Source organism: Pristiophorus japonicus, chromosome 17, assembly GCF_044704955.1.
Source record: "Pristiophorus japonicus isolate sPriJap1 chromosome 17, sPriJap1.hap1, whole genome shotgun sequence".
Taxonomy (NCBI): Eukaryota; Metazoa; Chordata; class Chondrichthyes; family Pristiophoridae; genus Pristiophorus; species Pristiophorus japonicus.
In genome coordinates this window covers 116,882,411-116,901,167 of record NC_091993.1, presented here as the reverse complement: position 1 = coordinate 116,901,167, position 18,757 = coordinate 116,882,411, and the positions used below count along the sequence as shown (strand labels likewise).

The 18,757-nt window shown below is 43.0% G+C and overlaps 1 protein-coding gene across 2 annotated transcripts in view; it reads right to left on the bottom strand.

The window, feature by feature from the left end:
• Positions 1–18,757, bottom strand: part of LOC139228048 (S-adenosylhomocysteine hydrolase-like protein 1) — a 115,017-nt gene that overhangs the window by 53,522 nt on the left and 42,738 nt on the right. For both annotated transcript variants that reach the window (XM_070859195.1, XM_070859196.1), the window contains exons 2-3: positions 4,482–4,593; positions 3,129–3,272 (exon numbers count right to left, since the gene is read on the bottom strand). In XM_070859195.1, coding sequence (XP_070715296.1) covers positions 3,129–3,272; positions 4,482–4,593 — 256 coding nt within the window. The remainder of the gene's footprint in view (positions 1–3,128; positions 3,273–4,481; positions 4,594–18,757) is intronic.

Genomic DNA, 18,757 nt, shown 5'->3' with positions numbered 1-18,757 from the left:
TTTATTTAATCACACAGAATCATCATTGCCCAATGCACAAGTGCACTGTTAAACAGTGGGATCTAGAATCATTTTCAGCCAAGAATCTAGAAAAGCAACAAATTTGTTGGGAGTGGGCTGACCTGCAGTATAACTTAGATGGGAGAAAGTAATTGTTTTTCTTAGAGGTAGAAAAAAAAGACAGGGATCATCATTCAACACGTCCCACAATGTCTCATTACTCTAATGTCAATCCATTTTGATTCCACTATGAACTATCTGCTATTTAATGTTAAGTTTTGGGTTCTCATTTCTCTGGTTTCAGATAGGACAGTCCTATAGACAGCACATTCTCAGACAACTGCTGTGTAAGATGAAGCAATGAAAAGATGAACTGAATTCTACCACCAAGCTTCAAATGCATTGGAGAGACCCTGTGGGAAATGAACAACATTTTGAAGCTTAAAATGATTAAGCCCTTTGAAGTCGCCCAGTGACCAGCAAGTGCATTGATGTCTTTGATATGAAATATTGTTTGGATACAAAAGGCATGAGTGTCGTTGTGCAAATAGTTCCACTGTCTGCAGTTTCAGCACACCACGAGGATTTCTTAGGATTAGAATTTATGGAAGCATCCAAACGTCTAAATGTGAAGTTCATTTTCAATTTCTAGGACTCTAGTACATGAAAATATCTATGAAGTTTAATGTTAAAAATATTACAAATACCAGTGGCCAATTACTTTCCACAATGTCAAGCAAAGATACCCACTTTGATGGAAAAACAGTGCTACTGTTGTCCCCCTCTCAGGTCTAATTTAAAACACCTTTTTGACAGAGATGCCCCTGCTCTGGGCTTTCCTAACTGAGGCCAGAACAGCTGAAGCAATGATGAAAAAAATGATTTAAAAGAATGATTCCCCAAGATCAAATTTGCCTTTTTAAGCATCAATACTTTTTACAAGTTCACATAATCCTTTATAAACGTCAGTTAATTAATGTGACATCAAAGTAACAGACGAAACAGAGAGAAGCAAATTTTTCTTGACAGCATTAAATTAATTAGCATTAATAGTGGCACTTTGCTCATCTTTGAAGATCTGAAAACGGCTAGCAATCAAATTTTCACTGAGATCTTTGCTATCTAATATCTTTTATATTATTTCTTGCCATCGACAGCAGCCTGGACTTCAGTGGAAATGCTGCAATGTATGAGGCTCCAGAGGAGCAAAGCATCTCAGCACAGTTGTGCCATTATGGGCAAGTGCAACGATCAGCACTGCCTCCGCAAGATCCTGCAAATCCATTGGCAGGATAGACACACCAACGTCAGTGTTCTCGCTCAACATCCCCAGTATCGAAGCATTGACCACGCTCAATCAGCTCCGCAGAACGGGCCACATCATCCCCATGCCTGACACGAGATTCCCAAAGCAAGCGCTCTACTTGGAGCTTCGACACAGCAAGCGAAACCCAGGTGGGCAGAAACACTTCAAGGACACCCTCAAAGCCTCCTTGAAAAAGTGCAACATCCCCATCGACACCTGGGAATTCCTGGCCCAAGACCTCCCAAATGCTGTCAAGCATCCAGGGGGGCACTGAGCACCTCGAGTCTCATCGCCAAGAGCAAGCAGAAATCAAGCGTAGATAGCAGGAGCATGCAGCAACCCCAGCTCCCCGCCCACTAGTTCCTTCAATCACTGTCTGCCCCACCTGTGACAGAGACTATAGGTCCCGCATTGGACTGTTCAGTCACCTGAGAACTCACTATTAGTGTGGAAACAAGTCATCCTCAACACCGAGGGACTGCCCAAGAAGAAATAGCATCACCATCCCAATCAGGCCAATTAAAGATGCTCTCATGAGACAGGGTAGCAGCCAATCACCTTTTTCAGTACATCACTTGATAGGAAAAGTTCTCCGTATCATTTGAACCCTGAGCAATAACCCTTCAAATTTACATGTGCAATGTATTTGCTTCATGGGTTCTTTGCTTAAGAATACATAGCAACACATTGCTATTAAGAACTAGTTGGTCTATTAGCAAAAGGTTCAACAATCACACTACACATTACCAGTCCATCCACCAGGCTCACGACCACCTGCCTCATCATGGATCCCCCCTGAACCCAACTGGCTGGGGTTTTATTGAGTCTTGTGAACATCACATGACTGGCTAAGCCACTTCCAACTCAATAGCTCTACAACTATTTTGAGTTGAACTTTAAATCAATTGCCCCCTGATTAAAGGGGGGGCACACTCAAACCTGTTCAGGTGCCCCCTTGTTTTTTTTATTTATTTATTTATTTATTTATTTATTTTTTTTTTGAGGGCACCGGCCCACAAATTATTCAAGTGCCCCCTGGCTAAAAGGAGGGGGGGGGCACTAAAACCGGCACAATAAACAAATTAAACTTTAGACAAAAAATATCAAATTAAAATTTGGTTGCCGGGGGCGATGCACTCCAGTCCCTCTGGCACAAATAGTCACATTGCAACACAGCAGCAGCAGACTGCTTCATTTTTCTGGGGAAGGGACGCAAATATTACACGACACAAATTCTGGCAGCGGTGGGATTTGAACCCACGCCTCCAAAAGAGATTGGAGCCTTAATCCAGTACCTCAGAACACTCGGCCACGCTACCACTTGGTTTTGATCCATTGACCTCTAGGTTATGGGCCCAGCACGCTTCCACTGCGCCACTCTGCTCAGCAAACCTGTGAGCATACTCACAGGTGCATACACTACACCCTGGGTCACTAACAAGACAAAAGCTGTGCCAATAGAATATTGATTCACATTCTTATTGCAACAAGGAATCAAGGACATCAGGCGAAGTGCAAGAACAGAGGGAAATTATCAGTATGGTTCAGCCTGTTATAACTGAGCAGCATCAGTCTTTTGAACGTCACAAAAGGTGAGAGGGTTTTTGGAAGAGGGAGGAGAAGGGACAGAGAGAGCAAGAGCGAACACAATACAGATCTTCTTATCCTGTGGAACAACTTCATATTAGAGAGAAAACTATCTAATTACTATCAACAAAGGACTTCAAGCGATCTATAATCACGATTCAGTTTACTTTGCGAGATAAGATTTCTAAAAGGTTAAGCAGCGGCTGCACCCAGTATAATCTCTGCCCTATCGTACCTTGCTCAGCAATTTCAATCTCCCTGCGTCCAAACTCTGCCTGCTTGATGTTCTTTACACAGAAGTCACTGCTGTTCTTGGAATTGGTTTGCTGCTTGTCCCTTGGGGAGGTCTCATCATCAGAACTGTCTGTATAGGATGCCGCTGAAGGGAGAAAGGCAGTGTACAAATGACAATGTCAGTGTTACACACACAATGAACATTTAACCGACTCAACAGCATGCAAATTCAAAAAGCAGTGTAAATAAGATATAAAGAGACCATCATTGATCAACATACATTCCATAATATTGGAGTGCAGCATGTCGCTGTCTTATATATAGAGAGCAGACACCTCATTGTGGAAAACTGTGCTAGAACAAAGGCATTTATTGCAAAAGGGATGGAGTATAAAAGCAGGGAAGTCTTGTTTCAGCTCTACAGGGTATTGGTGAGGCCACACCTGGACTACTGCGTGCAGTTTTGGTTTCCATATTTACGAAAGGATATACTTGCTGTGGAGGCAGTTCAGAGAAGATTCACTCGGTTGATCCTGGGGATGAGGAGGTTGACTAATGAGGAAAGGTTGAGTAGGTTGGGCCTCTACTCATTAGAATTCAGAAGAATGAGAGGTGATCTTATCGAAACGTATAAGATTATGAGGGGACTTGACAAGGTGGATGCAGAGAGGATGTTTCCACTGGTGGGGGAAGACTAGAACTAGAGGGCATGATCTTTGAATAAGGGGCCAGCCATTTAGAACTGAGACGAGGATAAATTTCTTCTGAGGGTTGTGAATCTGTGGAATTTGTGCCTTAGAGAGCTGTGGAATCTGGGATATTAAATAAATGTAAGGCAGAAATAGACAGTTTCTTAAACAATAAAGGGGATAAGGGGTTATGGGGAGCGGGTGGGGAAGTGGAGCTGAGTCTATGATCGGATCAGTCATGATCTTATTGAATGGCGGAGCAGGCTCGAGGGGCCTTATGGCCTTCTCCTGTTTCTTAATTGACATTCTGAATGGCCCAAACTGTGGGAAGAGTTCTGCTGGGTTAAATCCCTGACGTTTTTTGTGGGGTGGGAAAGGACACAGAAAGCAGATCTATATACTCACCTCCCAAAACAAACCATTATACCTATTTATTAAATACTGTGGTATTGATGGCTGCAAACTTCCCCATCCTATCCTCCCTGCTGAAGAAGTGCAACAGACACAGGGACACAAGGGGGGGGGGGGGAGGGAGGGGCGGGGATATGTGAAATGAAATTGTTTTCATACAGATCTTTCACTTTTCTCATGAAAAATTACTGCAGGCAAGTAGCGCACCCAGTTATTATCAAGAAAGGTGAATAAGGACAAAGTTCGAGTTCTACCTGAGCTGTAGCTGTCTGTGGAAGACTGAGAAATGGAACGTGACAGAGACCTTCGGCCAGTCTTGGTGGGGAATCTGCTGAATTCCTGCTTCTCATCTGCAAACTGGATTTGCTGCAAACAGAAAGCATCCATATAAACAGAAAGGAACTTCAAAACGCATACACAAGGCAAACTTAGGCAATAGAGTTTTTGCAATAGGCATACCAAAGTTGGCCCGTACAGTAGACTGTAGGGTGAAGATGACAGCTCACCCACCCATTCTCAGCTTGCAATGTTGGCGAGTGCTGCAAGCCAGTTTGCCACCCTCCCAAGTAAAAGACAAAGGAAACCTGACTAATAATGACTGACTTTGACCTGTGCATTAACATTTCCAAACCAATCTTACACACCCCTCCATTCTTTTGGGTTTTCAAAGAAACAAAAAAGGAAGACTTGCATTTATATAGGGTGACCACAGGATGTCTCAAAGTGCTTTACAGCCAAAGTACTTTTGAAGTGTAGTCACTGTTATAATGAAGGAATGTCAGGGGTGGAGCAAACTTCACAGCAGTAAGTTTTTTTAAAAAAGAACGTAAGAAATAGGAACAGGATTAGGCCATTTGGCCCATCGAGCCTGCTCCGCCATTCAATACGATCATGGCTGATCTGATCATGGACTCAGTTCCACTTCCCTGCCCGCTCCCCTTATACTCCCTTATCGCTCAAAAATGTGATGCCTATTTATAGTCATATATGGGGCTTTCTTCACAGAAACACAAGGTACCTGCATGTTACAAGAGAATGCTCAAACCAACTGTAATGTAAAACTAATAGTGAATACAAAACAGTAATATGTTGCCATTTCAGTTCTTGTGCTGCATGTTGTACCATGGGATTATTCACATACAATGTATTTCGCTTACACTCACCTCAGAGGCATGCACTGGTGCTTGCTGTTTACAGTTCAACATCTTTCCTGCCTGTTGGGACTGGATATTGAGCCACTGGACAAGCGCTTAACACCCATACCCTAATTCATTTCCCATTTATGACACACAAATCTCCTTGCACATTAAGGAAGTCCTCGAGATGCATACAAGAACCAAAATCTCTCTGAAGTATTGCTAAATCGCCCAAAGCTCAGGGCTCCTTTCAAAACTGGAATTCTGATGGAAATGTCACTAGTTCTGTGTTTCCAGTAAAATCACCCCAGGGGTTACCTTTCCCAGTGATGGGAACTTAAAAACAGAACAGTATTTTGTACTTTTTTTTAAAAAAACGGTATCAAACTGTTCACCGTTTCTCCAAGCTAGGTTATTTTCTTTAATGCTTCCTCTTTGGAAATTTCTGCTCCGCACACTTTGATGGGCCGACAGGTAAAACATAGGAACAGGAATAGGCCATCCAGCATCTTGAGCTTGACCCACTATTCATTCAATTAGATCATAACCGACGTGTACCTCAGCTCCATTTACCCGCTTTTGTTACATATTTCTTGATACCCCAACGTAACAAAAATCAATTGATCTCACTTTTGAAAATTTCAACTGGAGGTCTGCTCCCAGCATCACCCCCATCCCACCTCGACTCGACTACCCCCCCACCACCATCTAGTCAGTTGCTGCTAGGTGCAAGAGCATAGTTCAGAAAATGTACTTCCCAATTGTCTCCTCCTCAGTGTGGGGAAGTATCTGGTTTCGAGGAGGCTCCTTCCCACAATGGTTGAGGTCAGAAACTCACCACTTGGGAAATCACCGACTCTGACTCTGACCAGCATCCTACCATAGTATTTGTGCAGGAACCTTGGGCTCTAATGCACTGAGCTAATTACCACCCCTCAAGGGGTTAATAAAAAGCAATCATATACACAGATGTCATGATGTGTACTGCATGCTCACAGGTTTGTAGAGCTGTTGCAGCACTTGATTAAAGTGCACAACTAAAATAGTTGTAGAGCTATTGCATTGTGAGTGGCTTAGCCAGTCACGTGATGTTTACAAGACTCAATAAAACCCCAGTCAGTTGGGTCTGGGTCATCCATGGATGAACTGGTAATGTGTAGTGTGATTGTTAAACCTTTGTTAATAAACCAACTAGTTCTTGATAGCAATATGTTGCTATGAATTCTTAAGCAAAGAACCCTTGAAGCAAATACATTACAATACGTTAACATTATTGCTGTCCCATCATTAATGTGTTTCTCTCCTGGAAACAATTGCAGACACCCATATACTACATCATTCTCGAACTGTACTTGGTAAAAACCAAGTCTCCAATGGCCATCTGCAGGACAGCAATCTCTGACGGAAGGAAAATGTGTCATTGCCTTAAAGAAAAGAGAGTCACACAGGCACACCCATGCACAAGAAGCTTGCTACATGTGTGGGGGTGCATACAATGGGCTTGGAATCAATCACCAGCCCATCAAATGAGTCACATTGCCTTGGTTATCAATATTTTGCTAAGTGTACTGAGCTTTCACCCAGCAGATCCATGTTTGTGTCAAAAAGTTAAGATAAAACCATAAAGGAAATCCAAAATCACACCACAATGGGATCGCCATCACTGCACCATTATCCGCCATCACAAATTATGCACCACTTTTGCAGAACAAGCCTTTAGTGAGACATTGCCTCGTTGCACATTTCCTTTTCTGGTTTGCATTTTCTCCTTTCCTTGATGAATTAAACTACAAAATGTTTATTTTGTTATGTGCATTTGCTCCCATGACCAGATCATTGCAACGCTACATGTACAAGATCAAATTGGAGACTATGGACTGGCATCTTCCATTATCAACGGCAGTGTGTGCGGGTCCCTTCCTCATAGCGAATAGTGGAGACTCCACTGCACGTGCAGTCTTGTAAACTGAAAAATACTCTTGCATTGGCAATGTTTTTAATTTGGATTCTAGAAGAACATAAGAATTAGGAGGAGTAGGCCATTCGGCCCCTTGAGTCTGCTCCATCATTCAATAAGATCATGGCTGATCATCTACCTCAATTCCACTTTCCTGTCCGGTCCCCATATCTCACGATTCCCTTAATATTCAAAAATCTATCGATCTCGGTCTTGAATATACTCAAAGACCAAGCATCCACAGCCCTCTGAGGTAGATAATTCCAAAGATTCACCACCCTTCTGAGTGAAGAAATTTCTCCTCATCTCGGTCCTAAATGGCCGATCCCTTGTTCTGAGACTGTGACCCATGGTTCTAAGAACATAAGAAATAGGAACAGGAGTAGGCTATTTTGGCCCTTCGAGCCTGCTCCGCCATTCAAAAAGATCATGGCTGATCTGATCATGGACTCAGCTCCACTTCCCCGCCTGCTCCCAATAACCCTTTATTCCCTTATCGCTCAAAAATCTGTCTATCTTCACCTTAAATATATTCAATGACCCAGCCTCCACAGCTCTCTGGAGCAGAACATTCCACAGATTTACAACCCTGAGAGAAGAAATTTCTCCTCATCTAAGTTTTAAATGGGCAGCCCCTTATTCTGAGACTATGTCCCCTAGTTTTAGTTTCCCCTGTGAGTGGAAATATCCTCTCTATATCCACCTTGTCGATCCCCCTCATTATCTTACATGTTTCGATAAGATCACCTCTCATCTTCTGAACTCCAATGTGTATAGGCCCAACCCATCTTCATAAGTCAACCTCCTCATCTCAGGAATCAACCTAGTGAACCTTCTCTGAACAGCCTTCAATGTAAGTATATCCTTCCTTAAATACGGAGACCAAAACTGTACACAGTACTCCAGGTGTGGCCTCACCAATACCCTGTACAGTTATAGCAGGACTTCTCTGCTTTTATACTCCATCCCCCTTGCCATAAAGGCCAACATTCCATTTGCCTTCCTGATTACTTGCTGTTCCTGCATACTAACTTTTTGTGTTTCATGCACAAGGACCCCCCAGGTCCCTCTGTACTGAAGCACTTTGCAATTTTTCTTCATTCAAATTGTAATTTGCTTTTCTATTTTTTTCTGCCAAAGTGGATAACCTCACATTTTCCCACATTATACTCCATCTGACAAATTTCTGCCCAATCACTTAGCCTAGACTCCCCAGCCAGAGGAAACATCCTCCCTGTCTAGACCTGTAAGTAGGCTGGTATCCATGAGCATCCAGCTTCTATATCACAGTAGCACACTCATGGATCCAGTTTTTTGTGTCTACCGTGGAGATAAAGGAGCTGGATTTATTAGTGTAAAGTCTATTATCCATTGAGGCAGGGAGTCGCTTCAGGTAATCGAAACTCCACTGTATCTCCATACTGGCAATAATTAAGAACTACTCATTTTACATCGGCTATTACATTATACATCTAAAAACAATGCAGCCAACACAGAAATGCTCGAGATTATGAAATACTGAGATGTAGTTCAGGTACTTCGCTGAGCAGGAGGGAAGTAGGAGAACATAAAATGAGCATATCAGAGGTCTGAAAAGGGTCATTCCCAAATTGGAAATCAGCTGGGTTAAAATGGTCAATCTGCCCATTATCTGGGCTAACCCAATACTGGAGCTTAGCAAAATCCTAATCCCTAAACAGCTGCTAAAAATATTACCAAAAATCTCAGAAGCTTAACAAGTCACCAGTTTATACAAGGCTGTTCCACCAGCTAAAAGCAAATTTCAAATCAACTGTAAACTGAAATAAATTATGGTTAGTTTATCAGTTGTGTTCAGCCACCAAAGGACTCACTTTAGGAGTGGAAGCAAGTCTTCTTCGGTTCTGAGGGACTGCCTATGATGATGATGATGATGATGATGATGATGATTCAGTGTACCCACGAGTATAGCTTTATTGCAGGAAAGCATCTCAAATCCATTCTGGATATAAAACGCCATATTAAATTTTGACAAGACCATATCTTTTAAATAAAATAAATTCCTCACTTCATGCACACTGGGTGAACAGGCAGGGGAAAGGATCGAAATGTCTACCCTCAGGCCCAGGTTAATGGGAATGTGAGGAGGATGTAGCAGCCCAGATCATCAGCAACCAGACAGTTACACAGGCAGCAACTTGAGACATCTGGATGATACATCAATAGCCATGATGCATGCCAACAATGCTGATGAGGAGGAGAGTTCATCCACCTTGGAAAAAAAAACAGTAAAAGGGAATATTATTTGAATGGGGAGAAATTACAACATGCTGCAGTGCAGAGGGACCTGGGGGTCCTTGTGCATGAAACTCTTTTAGAGTCTACCTATAAAACATAAAACATTAAATCGTGCCACCCGAGGTGCAGCAGGTAATCAGGAAGGCGAATGGAATGTTGGCTTTCATTGCGAGAGGGATGGAGTACAAAAGCAGGGAGGTCCTGCTGCAACTGTACAGGGTATTGGTGAGGCCGCACCTGGAGTACTGCGTGCAGTTTTGGTCACCTTTCTTAAGGAAGGATATACTAGCTTTGGAGGGGGTACAGAGACGATTCACTAGGCTGATTCCAGAGATGAGGGGGTTACCTTATGATGATAGATTGAGTAGACTGGGTCTTTACTCGTTGGAGTTCAGAAGGATGAGGGGTGATCTTATAGAAACATTTAAAATAATGAAAGGGATAGACAAGATAGAGGCAGAGAGGTTGTTTCCACTGGTCGGGGAGACTAGAACTAGGGGGCACAGCCTCAAAATACGGGGGAGCCAATTTAAAACCGAGTTGAGAAGGAATTTCTTCTCCCAGAGGATTGTGAATCTGTAGAATTCTCTGCCCAAGGAAACAGTTGAGGCTAGCTCATTGAATGTATTCAAGTCACAGATAGATAGATTTTTAACCAATAAGGGAATTAAGGGTTACGGGGAGCGGACGGGTAAGTGGAGCTGAGTCCACGGCCAGATCAGCCATGATCTTGTTGAATGACATAGCAGGCTCGAGGGGCTAGATGGCCTACTCCTGTTCCTAATTCTTATGTTCTTATGTAATGAGTTTCATCAAATTCAAAGCAGATTGTTTTTTTTTTAAAAAAACAGTTAACTAGTTAAATGCTTGACAATACAATAAATAAATAGAAGTCGTTTTGCTCTAGAGTGCAAAAAGTCACTGCTTCAGTGAAGTTGCGGAGAGGATAATCAGAAGAATTTAACTACAAAATGTTGTTCTCTTCGGAGCAGAGAAGGCCAAGAGGAGCTTTGATAGCTTAAAATCATGAAGGATTTAGATAGAGTAAATAAAGGTAACTGTTTCCAATAGCTGAAGGATCTATAATGGGAGGACACAGATTTAAGGTGATTGAACCAGAGGTGGCATAAGGAAAAACATTTTTACGCAACGAGTGGTTAGGATTTGAAGTGCACGGCCTGGCGAATACAGATTCAATAGTAGCCTTCAAAAGGGAATTGAATAAATATTTGAAAGAGAAAAAAAATTGCAGGGTTTTGGGGAAAGAGTGAGACTAACTGGATTGCTCTTTGAAAGAGCCAGTGCAGGTTTGAATGGCCGAATGGGGTCCTTCTGTGCTGTATTATTCTATGATTCTATGCAAATCAATGTTCAAGTCTCTTAGTTGCATTCAGTTCTGGCATTTACAGTAAAGTCTGAACAGTGATAAATACAGGAAGCTCTGGCAGGGTCTCCGCCTGTTTGCTGAAACTGCTTCAGCTACCCAGTATTTTATTTAAAAGGATGTATACTACAGTGTATATGTGCTTTTAGGAGATGTGGCTTCCAGCATACTCATCCTCTGCCGCAGGTTCTCAATCCACTTCACATACCACTAAACAAACATTTATTGTAGCACTCACATGCTGCATTTGTGCACACTGGCACACAGATTACTATTTTTTGTGTGAGAAGGTCTTGCACCATCAGTTAATTGCAAAAACAAACCGGAGCAATTGCCAGCTGCAGACATTGGACAACGTGCCTTAGCCAGGGACCTACAAGTTACACAATCAGAAAATTACTGTCTTTCTACAACAGGAGCAGTGCTGCTTCATTTAAATTGTTTTTTATTTAAAAACTGGGAGTTGTAATAGTTGTCTGCAATTTTTAACAACAACAACAACAACTTGTATTTATATAGCGCCTTTAACGTAGTGAAATGTCCCAAGGCGCTTCATAAGAGTATTATGCAATAAAAATTTGACAACCGAGCCGCATAAGTAGAAATCAGCGCAGGTGACCAAAAGCTTGGTCAAAGAGGTAGGTTTTAAAGAACGTCTCGAAGGAGCAAAGAGAGGTAGAGAGGCGGAGAGAGTTAGGCAGGGAGTTCCAGAGCTTGGGGCCTAGGCAACAGAAGGCACGGCCACCAATGGTTGAGCGATTATAATCAGGGATGCTCAAGAGGGCAGAATTAGAGGAGCGCAGACATCTCGGGGGTGGGGGGGACTGGAGGAGATTCCAGAGATAGGGAGGAGCGAGGCCATGGAGGGAGTTGAAAACAAGGATGAGAATTTTGAAATCGAGGCGTTGCTTAACTGGAAGCCAATGTAGGTCAGCGAGCACAAGGGTGATGGGTGAGCGATACTTGGTGCGAGTTAGGACACAGGGCAGCCGAGTTTTGGATCACCTCTAGTTTACGTAGGGCAGAATGTGCTCCCAGGCCAGGTTTAAACAAGCATAATGGATGCAATGCAAGCTCAGCCCAAAAGAACACAAGAATCAGGACAGGAGTAGGCCCCTCGAGCCTTAACTGCCATTCAGTAAGATCATGGCTGATCTTCGACCTCAACTCCACTTTCCCGGCCCGATCCCCATATCTCTCGATTCCCCTGGAGTCCAACTGTCTATCGATCTCAGCCTTAAATATACTCAATGATTCAGCATCCACAGCCTTTTAGGGTACAGAATTCCAAAGATTCATAACCATCCAAGTGAAGAAATTCCTTCCCATCTCAGTCTTAAAAATCTGGCCTCTTATCCTGAGACTATACCCCCAAGTTCTAGACTCTCCAGCCAGGGGCAACAGCCTCTCAGCATCTACCCTGCCAAGCCCCCTCAGAATCTTATATGTTTCAATGAGATCACCTCTCCTCCTTCCAAACTCGAGAGTATAGGCCCAATCTACTCATAGGACAACCCTCTCATCCCAGGATGCATAATGATTGGAGCTTCTTTGTTTTGATTTGAATCCCGTTATGTTCAGCAAGTGGTGCCCTACCGGAGGCAGGCTCAGTGTGTGAACCGTTCACTGAGCCTCTCTCGCCTGCACTCAACAGAGCCATCACATTTAAATGACTTCCGTTTGTATAGCACCTTTAACACTGCAAAACATCGAGATTATACTGCTGGGTTTGAGTAGAACACAAATGGTCACTCTGTATGTTTACATCCCAACATGTTTACATTCTTCTCCTTCGCATTACAGGCAATGGTTAGCCTGCGTCTAACCATAAATCTTCATCGCAATTATACCCGTCGGCACAAGCCACGAGTGCGCTTGAAGCCAGAGTGGATTTGGCATGTAGAATTCAGAGTTTACGTGCTCAGTCAGAGGCAGAATTGCAGCAGTCTTCAGATCCAATTCCGACCTCTAACTGGCCTTGTTCGCAAAGCTTTAAAAGGTCTTTTCGCACCTTTTCAGTATTTACCAAAATTCCTCTTTTTGCTATTTTGGCAAGAATATTTTTTCTGTTGCGACATAATGCTTACACAACGAAAGAGAATTCACTTGATGTAGCTTCGAATCTCCTCCAGCAGACAACAGGATTCTTTTAAAATTCTCTGGAGCATTCAGCCAGTCACGACTGCAACAGCCCAGATGGTGCTCAATGCAACATATGCAAACGAGGGGAAAACACAAAAGTAAGAGCCAGACAAGTTGGATTATAGCGACACAATCACATTGCCAAAACATATATTGGAGAGCAACATTGCTCATGTACCACACTGATCAATTGTGAACACTTGCATATTGAGCTTTATATGCAATGCCCCATCACTGGTCACTCTGGCAGGCACACAGGGAAGGAATGCGTGAACAGCTCCAATTGCATTTTCACAAGCCTATATTTTACAACCAACTTTGCAAGAACTTTTGCTATGGTGTTTAATCTGCATTGTCCCACATTCACAGATTCTGGAGGCTGCTTAAAAAATGCTTAGTGTCAGACGTGGATCAGAGTCTGAAGGTTGTGGGTTCAAGTCCCACTCCAGGGACTTGAGCACAAAAAGCTAGGCCGACACTCCCAGTGCAGTGCTGAGGGAATGCTGTACGGTTGGCGGTGCCGTCTTTCAGAAGACATTAAACAGTTTGCTCGCAGGTGGAGATAAAAGATCCCATGGCAATATTTCAGAGGAGCAGGGGAGTTATCCCCGGTGTCCTGGCAAATATTTATCCCTCAATCAACATAACAAAAACAGATTATTTGGTCATTATCACATTGGTTTGTGGGAGCTTGCTGTGCGCAAATCGGCTACGCATTTCCTACATTATAACAGTGACTACATTTCAGAAAGTACCTCATTGACGTGTAAAGTGCTTTGGGACGTCCATTGGTCGTGAAAGGTGTTTTATAAATGCAGGTCTTTCTTTTAGGTGTTATCGGTACACTTTCCAATTACCATCACCAGCAATCACGAATTTGTTGGCGTAGGCTGCAACAGTGGAAGCTGTAGCTCGTAATTCTGCAGCCATAGTGCAGGTACTGGTTTGACAAGAGTACCTGCGATCAGAGTTGTGTCAGCAGGCATCGAGTTATAATTCCCTGCTCAAACCACTCGATTCTCAGGCAGAATGGAGCTCAGCACGTGTACAGCTCTACTCACCAGTGTCCCAACATTTTCGAATGTTAGGAGAAACCCAAAAGTATAATCAGCTCTTTAACCTTTGAACTGTATGAACAGTCTGATAGACCACCTGCGTACTTTTAAATGTCAAAAATTAAAAAGCAAGCTTTGGAATTATACTGCCCTGGTCTTAATCAAAAGCAATGAGGCATGAAATGCAAGTTGAACTGACAAAATTCTGCAATACAACTGGACGTTTGATAATCATTTTTACAAAGCAGCCCCAGATTTTAGATTAAGAGGAGTGAAGTGGAAGTTTCCTTCACTTTCCTGGTTTAATTGACTGACCTAAATAGTTCACATAGCAGTCATCATATAGGCAGTCCCTCGAAATCGAGGAAGACTTGCTTCCACTCTCAAATTGAGTTCTCAGGTGACTGTACAGTCCAATACGGGAATTACAGTCACTGTCATAGGTGGGACAGAGTGGTTGAAGGAAAGGGTGGGTGGGGAGTCTGGTTTGCCGCACGCTCCTTCCGCTGTTTGTGCCTGTTTTCTGCATGTGTCCATGTGTCTATTCTCAGCATCATTGTCCCATTAGATTAAATTCAGGTTTCCAAATGTGTTTGAGTTATTTTCAGATTTATAGTCCGTCCATCCCAGTAAATTGAATGGAAACACAAAAAGGACAGCAAGGAAGTCAAACCAGAAAATATTTTGTGTGAGGTTGAAAAAAAACTTTGGGATTATAGCTTTGAAATGGTGGGGTTTTTTTTGACTATACTGTTGGCAGAAAATCCAGTCAGGATTTCAATGTTTTAAAATCAGAAATTGTTTGTTCAACATGGCCTGATTATTTTATTAATTTTCATTAGTTTTTCAGAGTTCTGAACGATTCATTATTTAACACCTGTATCTCCAAGTATGTGCTCTGCAACCTTGTGATGTATGTCCAAGATATTATACTAAGAGGTGGTGGCGGCACACTACTGAGATGAATCACTTGACTGCATGATCCCAGATTGTCGCTTGTACTTCCTGATCACAGTCGTATCAACAGTAGAAAGATTCAGCTGAGGATAGCCACCTCGCCACAAGTGTTTTTTTTTTAAATAACATTAGAAAAAAAAGAGAACAAGCCACTGCTCTCACCCACCTCCTTACAGCTACATTCCAAGTTAGAGCTATGCAAATGGCTTAAAGAAAAATACATTAAAGAATACCATTCTTACAAGAGTTATTCTATTTTTCGTGCTACCTAGCACAGTGCTAGAGGAGATTGTGTGGAAAAGATGCAAGTGAATAACTGGGTTTGGAAAATTAAAAAACTTACATCATGTTGGTCTGATTAAACTAGCATCACAGAATCCACACAACTGTACCTCATCACAACGCTTGACCAAAATGCTTTATACGTCCAATTGGAACACGTCTTTCCCACCCCAGAAGCAAAGCAGTTATGTTACTGGATGGGTAATCCCGAGGACTGGACTAATGATCCGAGACACCAGTCTAAATCTCACCATGGGCAGCTGGATAATTTAAATTCAGTCAATTAAAAAGCTAGTGTCAGTAATGGTGACCATGAAACTACCAGACTGTCGTAAAAACACATCAGGTTCACTAATGTCCTTCAGGAAAGGAAATCTGCTGTCCTTACCCAGTCTGGCCTACATGTGACTTCAGACCCACAGTAATGTGGTTGACTCTCAACAACCCTCTGAAAAGGCCGAAAAAGCCACTCGGTTGTGCCAAACCACTACAAAGAAACACAGAAAATAGGTGCAGGAGTAGGCCATTCAGCCCTTCGAGCCTGCACCACCGATTCAATACGATCATGGCTGATCATGCAGCTTCAGTACCCCATTCCCGCTTTCTCTCCATACCCCTTGATCCCTTTAGCCGTAAGGGTCACTACACTACGCAGGATCAAGGCAGAGACTCTCCACCACCTTCTCGGGGGCAATTAGGGATAGGCAATAGATGCTGGCCATGCCAGCGATGCCCATATCCCATGAACAAATAAAAAAAAGACAGAAAAATTGAATCCATTACTACTTAAAAGGGCCCCAATCAAGAATGACCCTTCAGCTTATTAGTTTTATGATGGCTAATGTTGAAATGCAAGTACTTCTGATGTACTCTCAATATGGCTCAACACAGCTTGGATCCCCCTGGGCTTCAGATCAGCATCATAGGCCGTCCCTTGGGGCCGAGGATCACTTGCTTCCACACTAAAAATGAATACTTAGGTGACTGATGAACTCAATTTAAACGGTGGAAGATGCCTGTGCATGAATTCTTTTAACGTCAGGTGGCTATTGCACACCAGCCACCATACGGGCTTGACGGAGCACGGTCTTGGTCCAGTGGTAAGGGGATCCAAGATGACTGGAGACCAGGCTCTGCCGCATGTGTCAATACATACACACAAACTCAAACATACTCCTACTGTCCTCCTTCCTTCCTCCTTCCCACAGAACCTCTCTCTACGTGGAATTCATAGTCCGCAATGTGAGCCTCATTGGTTACAAATTTATAACCATAAATGCATTCTGGCAGGAGTTCGATGACCATTATGCATCCCAGAGTACTTAAGGAAGTGGCCCTAGAAATAGTGGATGCATTGGTGATCATTTTCCAACAGTCTATCGACTCTGGATCAGTTCCTATGGACTGGAGGGTAGCTAATGCAACACCACTTTTTTAAAAAAGGAGGGAGAGAGAAAACAAGTCATTATAGACCGGTTAGCCTGACATCAGTAGTGGAGAAAATGTTGGAATCAATCATTAAGGATGAAATAGCAGCGCATTTGTCGGACCAAGTCAGCATGGATTTATGAAAGGGAAATCATGCTTGATGAGTCTTCTGGAATTTTTTGAGGATGTAACTAGCAGAGTGGACAAGGGAGAACCAGTGGATGTGGTGTATTTGGACTTTCAAAAGGCTTTTGACAAGATCCCACACAAGAGATTGATGTGCAAAATCAAAGCGCATGGTATTGGGGGTAATGTACTGGCATGGATAGAGAACTGGTTGGCAGACAGGAAGCAGAGAGTCGGGATAAACGGGTCCTTTTCAGAATGGCAGGCAGTGACTAGTGGAGTGCCGCAGGGCTCAGTGCTGGGACCCCAGCTCTTTACAATATACATTAACGATTTAGATGAAGGAATTGAGTGTAATATCTCCAAGTTTGCGGATGATACTAAATTGGGTGGCGGTGTGAGCTGTGAGGAGGACGCTAAGAGGTTGCAGGAGGAGTTGGATAGGTTAGGTGAGTGGGCAAATGCATGGCAGATGCAGTATAATGTGGATAAATGTGAGGTTATCCATTTTGGGGACAAAAACACGAAGGCAGATTATCTGAATGGCGGTAGATTAGGAAAAGGGGAGGTGCAACGAGACCTGGGTGTCATGGTACATCAGTCACTGAAAGTGGGCATGCAGGTACAGCAGGCGGTAAAGAAGGCAAATGGTATGTTAGCCTTCATAGCTAGGGGATTTGAGTATAGGAGCAGGGAGGTCTTACTACAGTTGTACATGGCCTTAGTGAGGCCTCACCTGGAATATTGTGTTCAGTTTTGGTCTCCTGATCTGAGGAAGGATGTTCTTGCCATTGAGGGAGTGCAGCAAAGGTTCACCAGACTGATTCCAGGGATGGTTGGACTGTCATATGAGGAGAGACTGGATCAACTGGGCCTTTATTCACTGGAGTTTAGAAGGATGAGAGGGGATTTCATAGAAACGTATAAGATTCTGACGGGACTGGACAGGTTAGATGCGGGAAGAATGTTCCCGATGTTGGGGAAGTCCAGAACCAGGGGACATAGCCTTAGGATAAGGGGTAGACCGTTTAGGACCGAGATGAGGAGAAACTTCTTAACCTGTGGAATTCCCTGCCGCAGAGAGTTGTTGATGCCAGTTCATTGGATATATTTAAGAGGGAGTTAGATATGATCCTTTCGGCTAAGGGGATCAAGGGGTATGGAGAAACAGCAGGAAAGGAGTACTGAAAGAATGATCAGCCAAGATCTTATTGAATGGTGGTGCAGGCTCGAAGGGCCGAATGGCCTACTCCTGCACCTATTTTCTATGTTTCCCCAAACTGAGCAGCCCAAATTGGTCTTTCCATTATTATAAGGGTGGATCAGGAAGTCAGAAACCCTTCCACAAAAAATATATTTTTAAATCGCTCAGTTTACTACGAGAACCACAAGCTTTCTGGACCTCCAGTTCACGGTTGCCTTTAAAAAAAAATTTTTTAAAAAAGAGATAATGAGGGCATAGTTCGGAGCAGGGGGATACCTGGCTTCTCAAATGTATTCACAGACCATCCAGATTTTATACAGGTAAAAACTCAACCTAGGCATAGGCAAATTGGATGTGGATTTAGGCCAAGGTAGCTTTGGATTGTCACAAACCCTTTGTTTATTTAATTTGATACAAAATATAACAGTTAACTCAGAGACTTTCAATCCTGGAATTTAGAAAATGGGGGGAAATACTTTCATCTTCTGAAAGAGAAAAGTAATGTTTCAAGGCAGAGACCTGCTCAGTTCTGGCCTTTTCTTTTTGCAGCATTTTAGATTGGGCGGTCTTGGGCCAGGGACT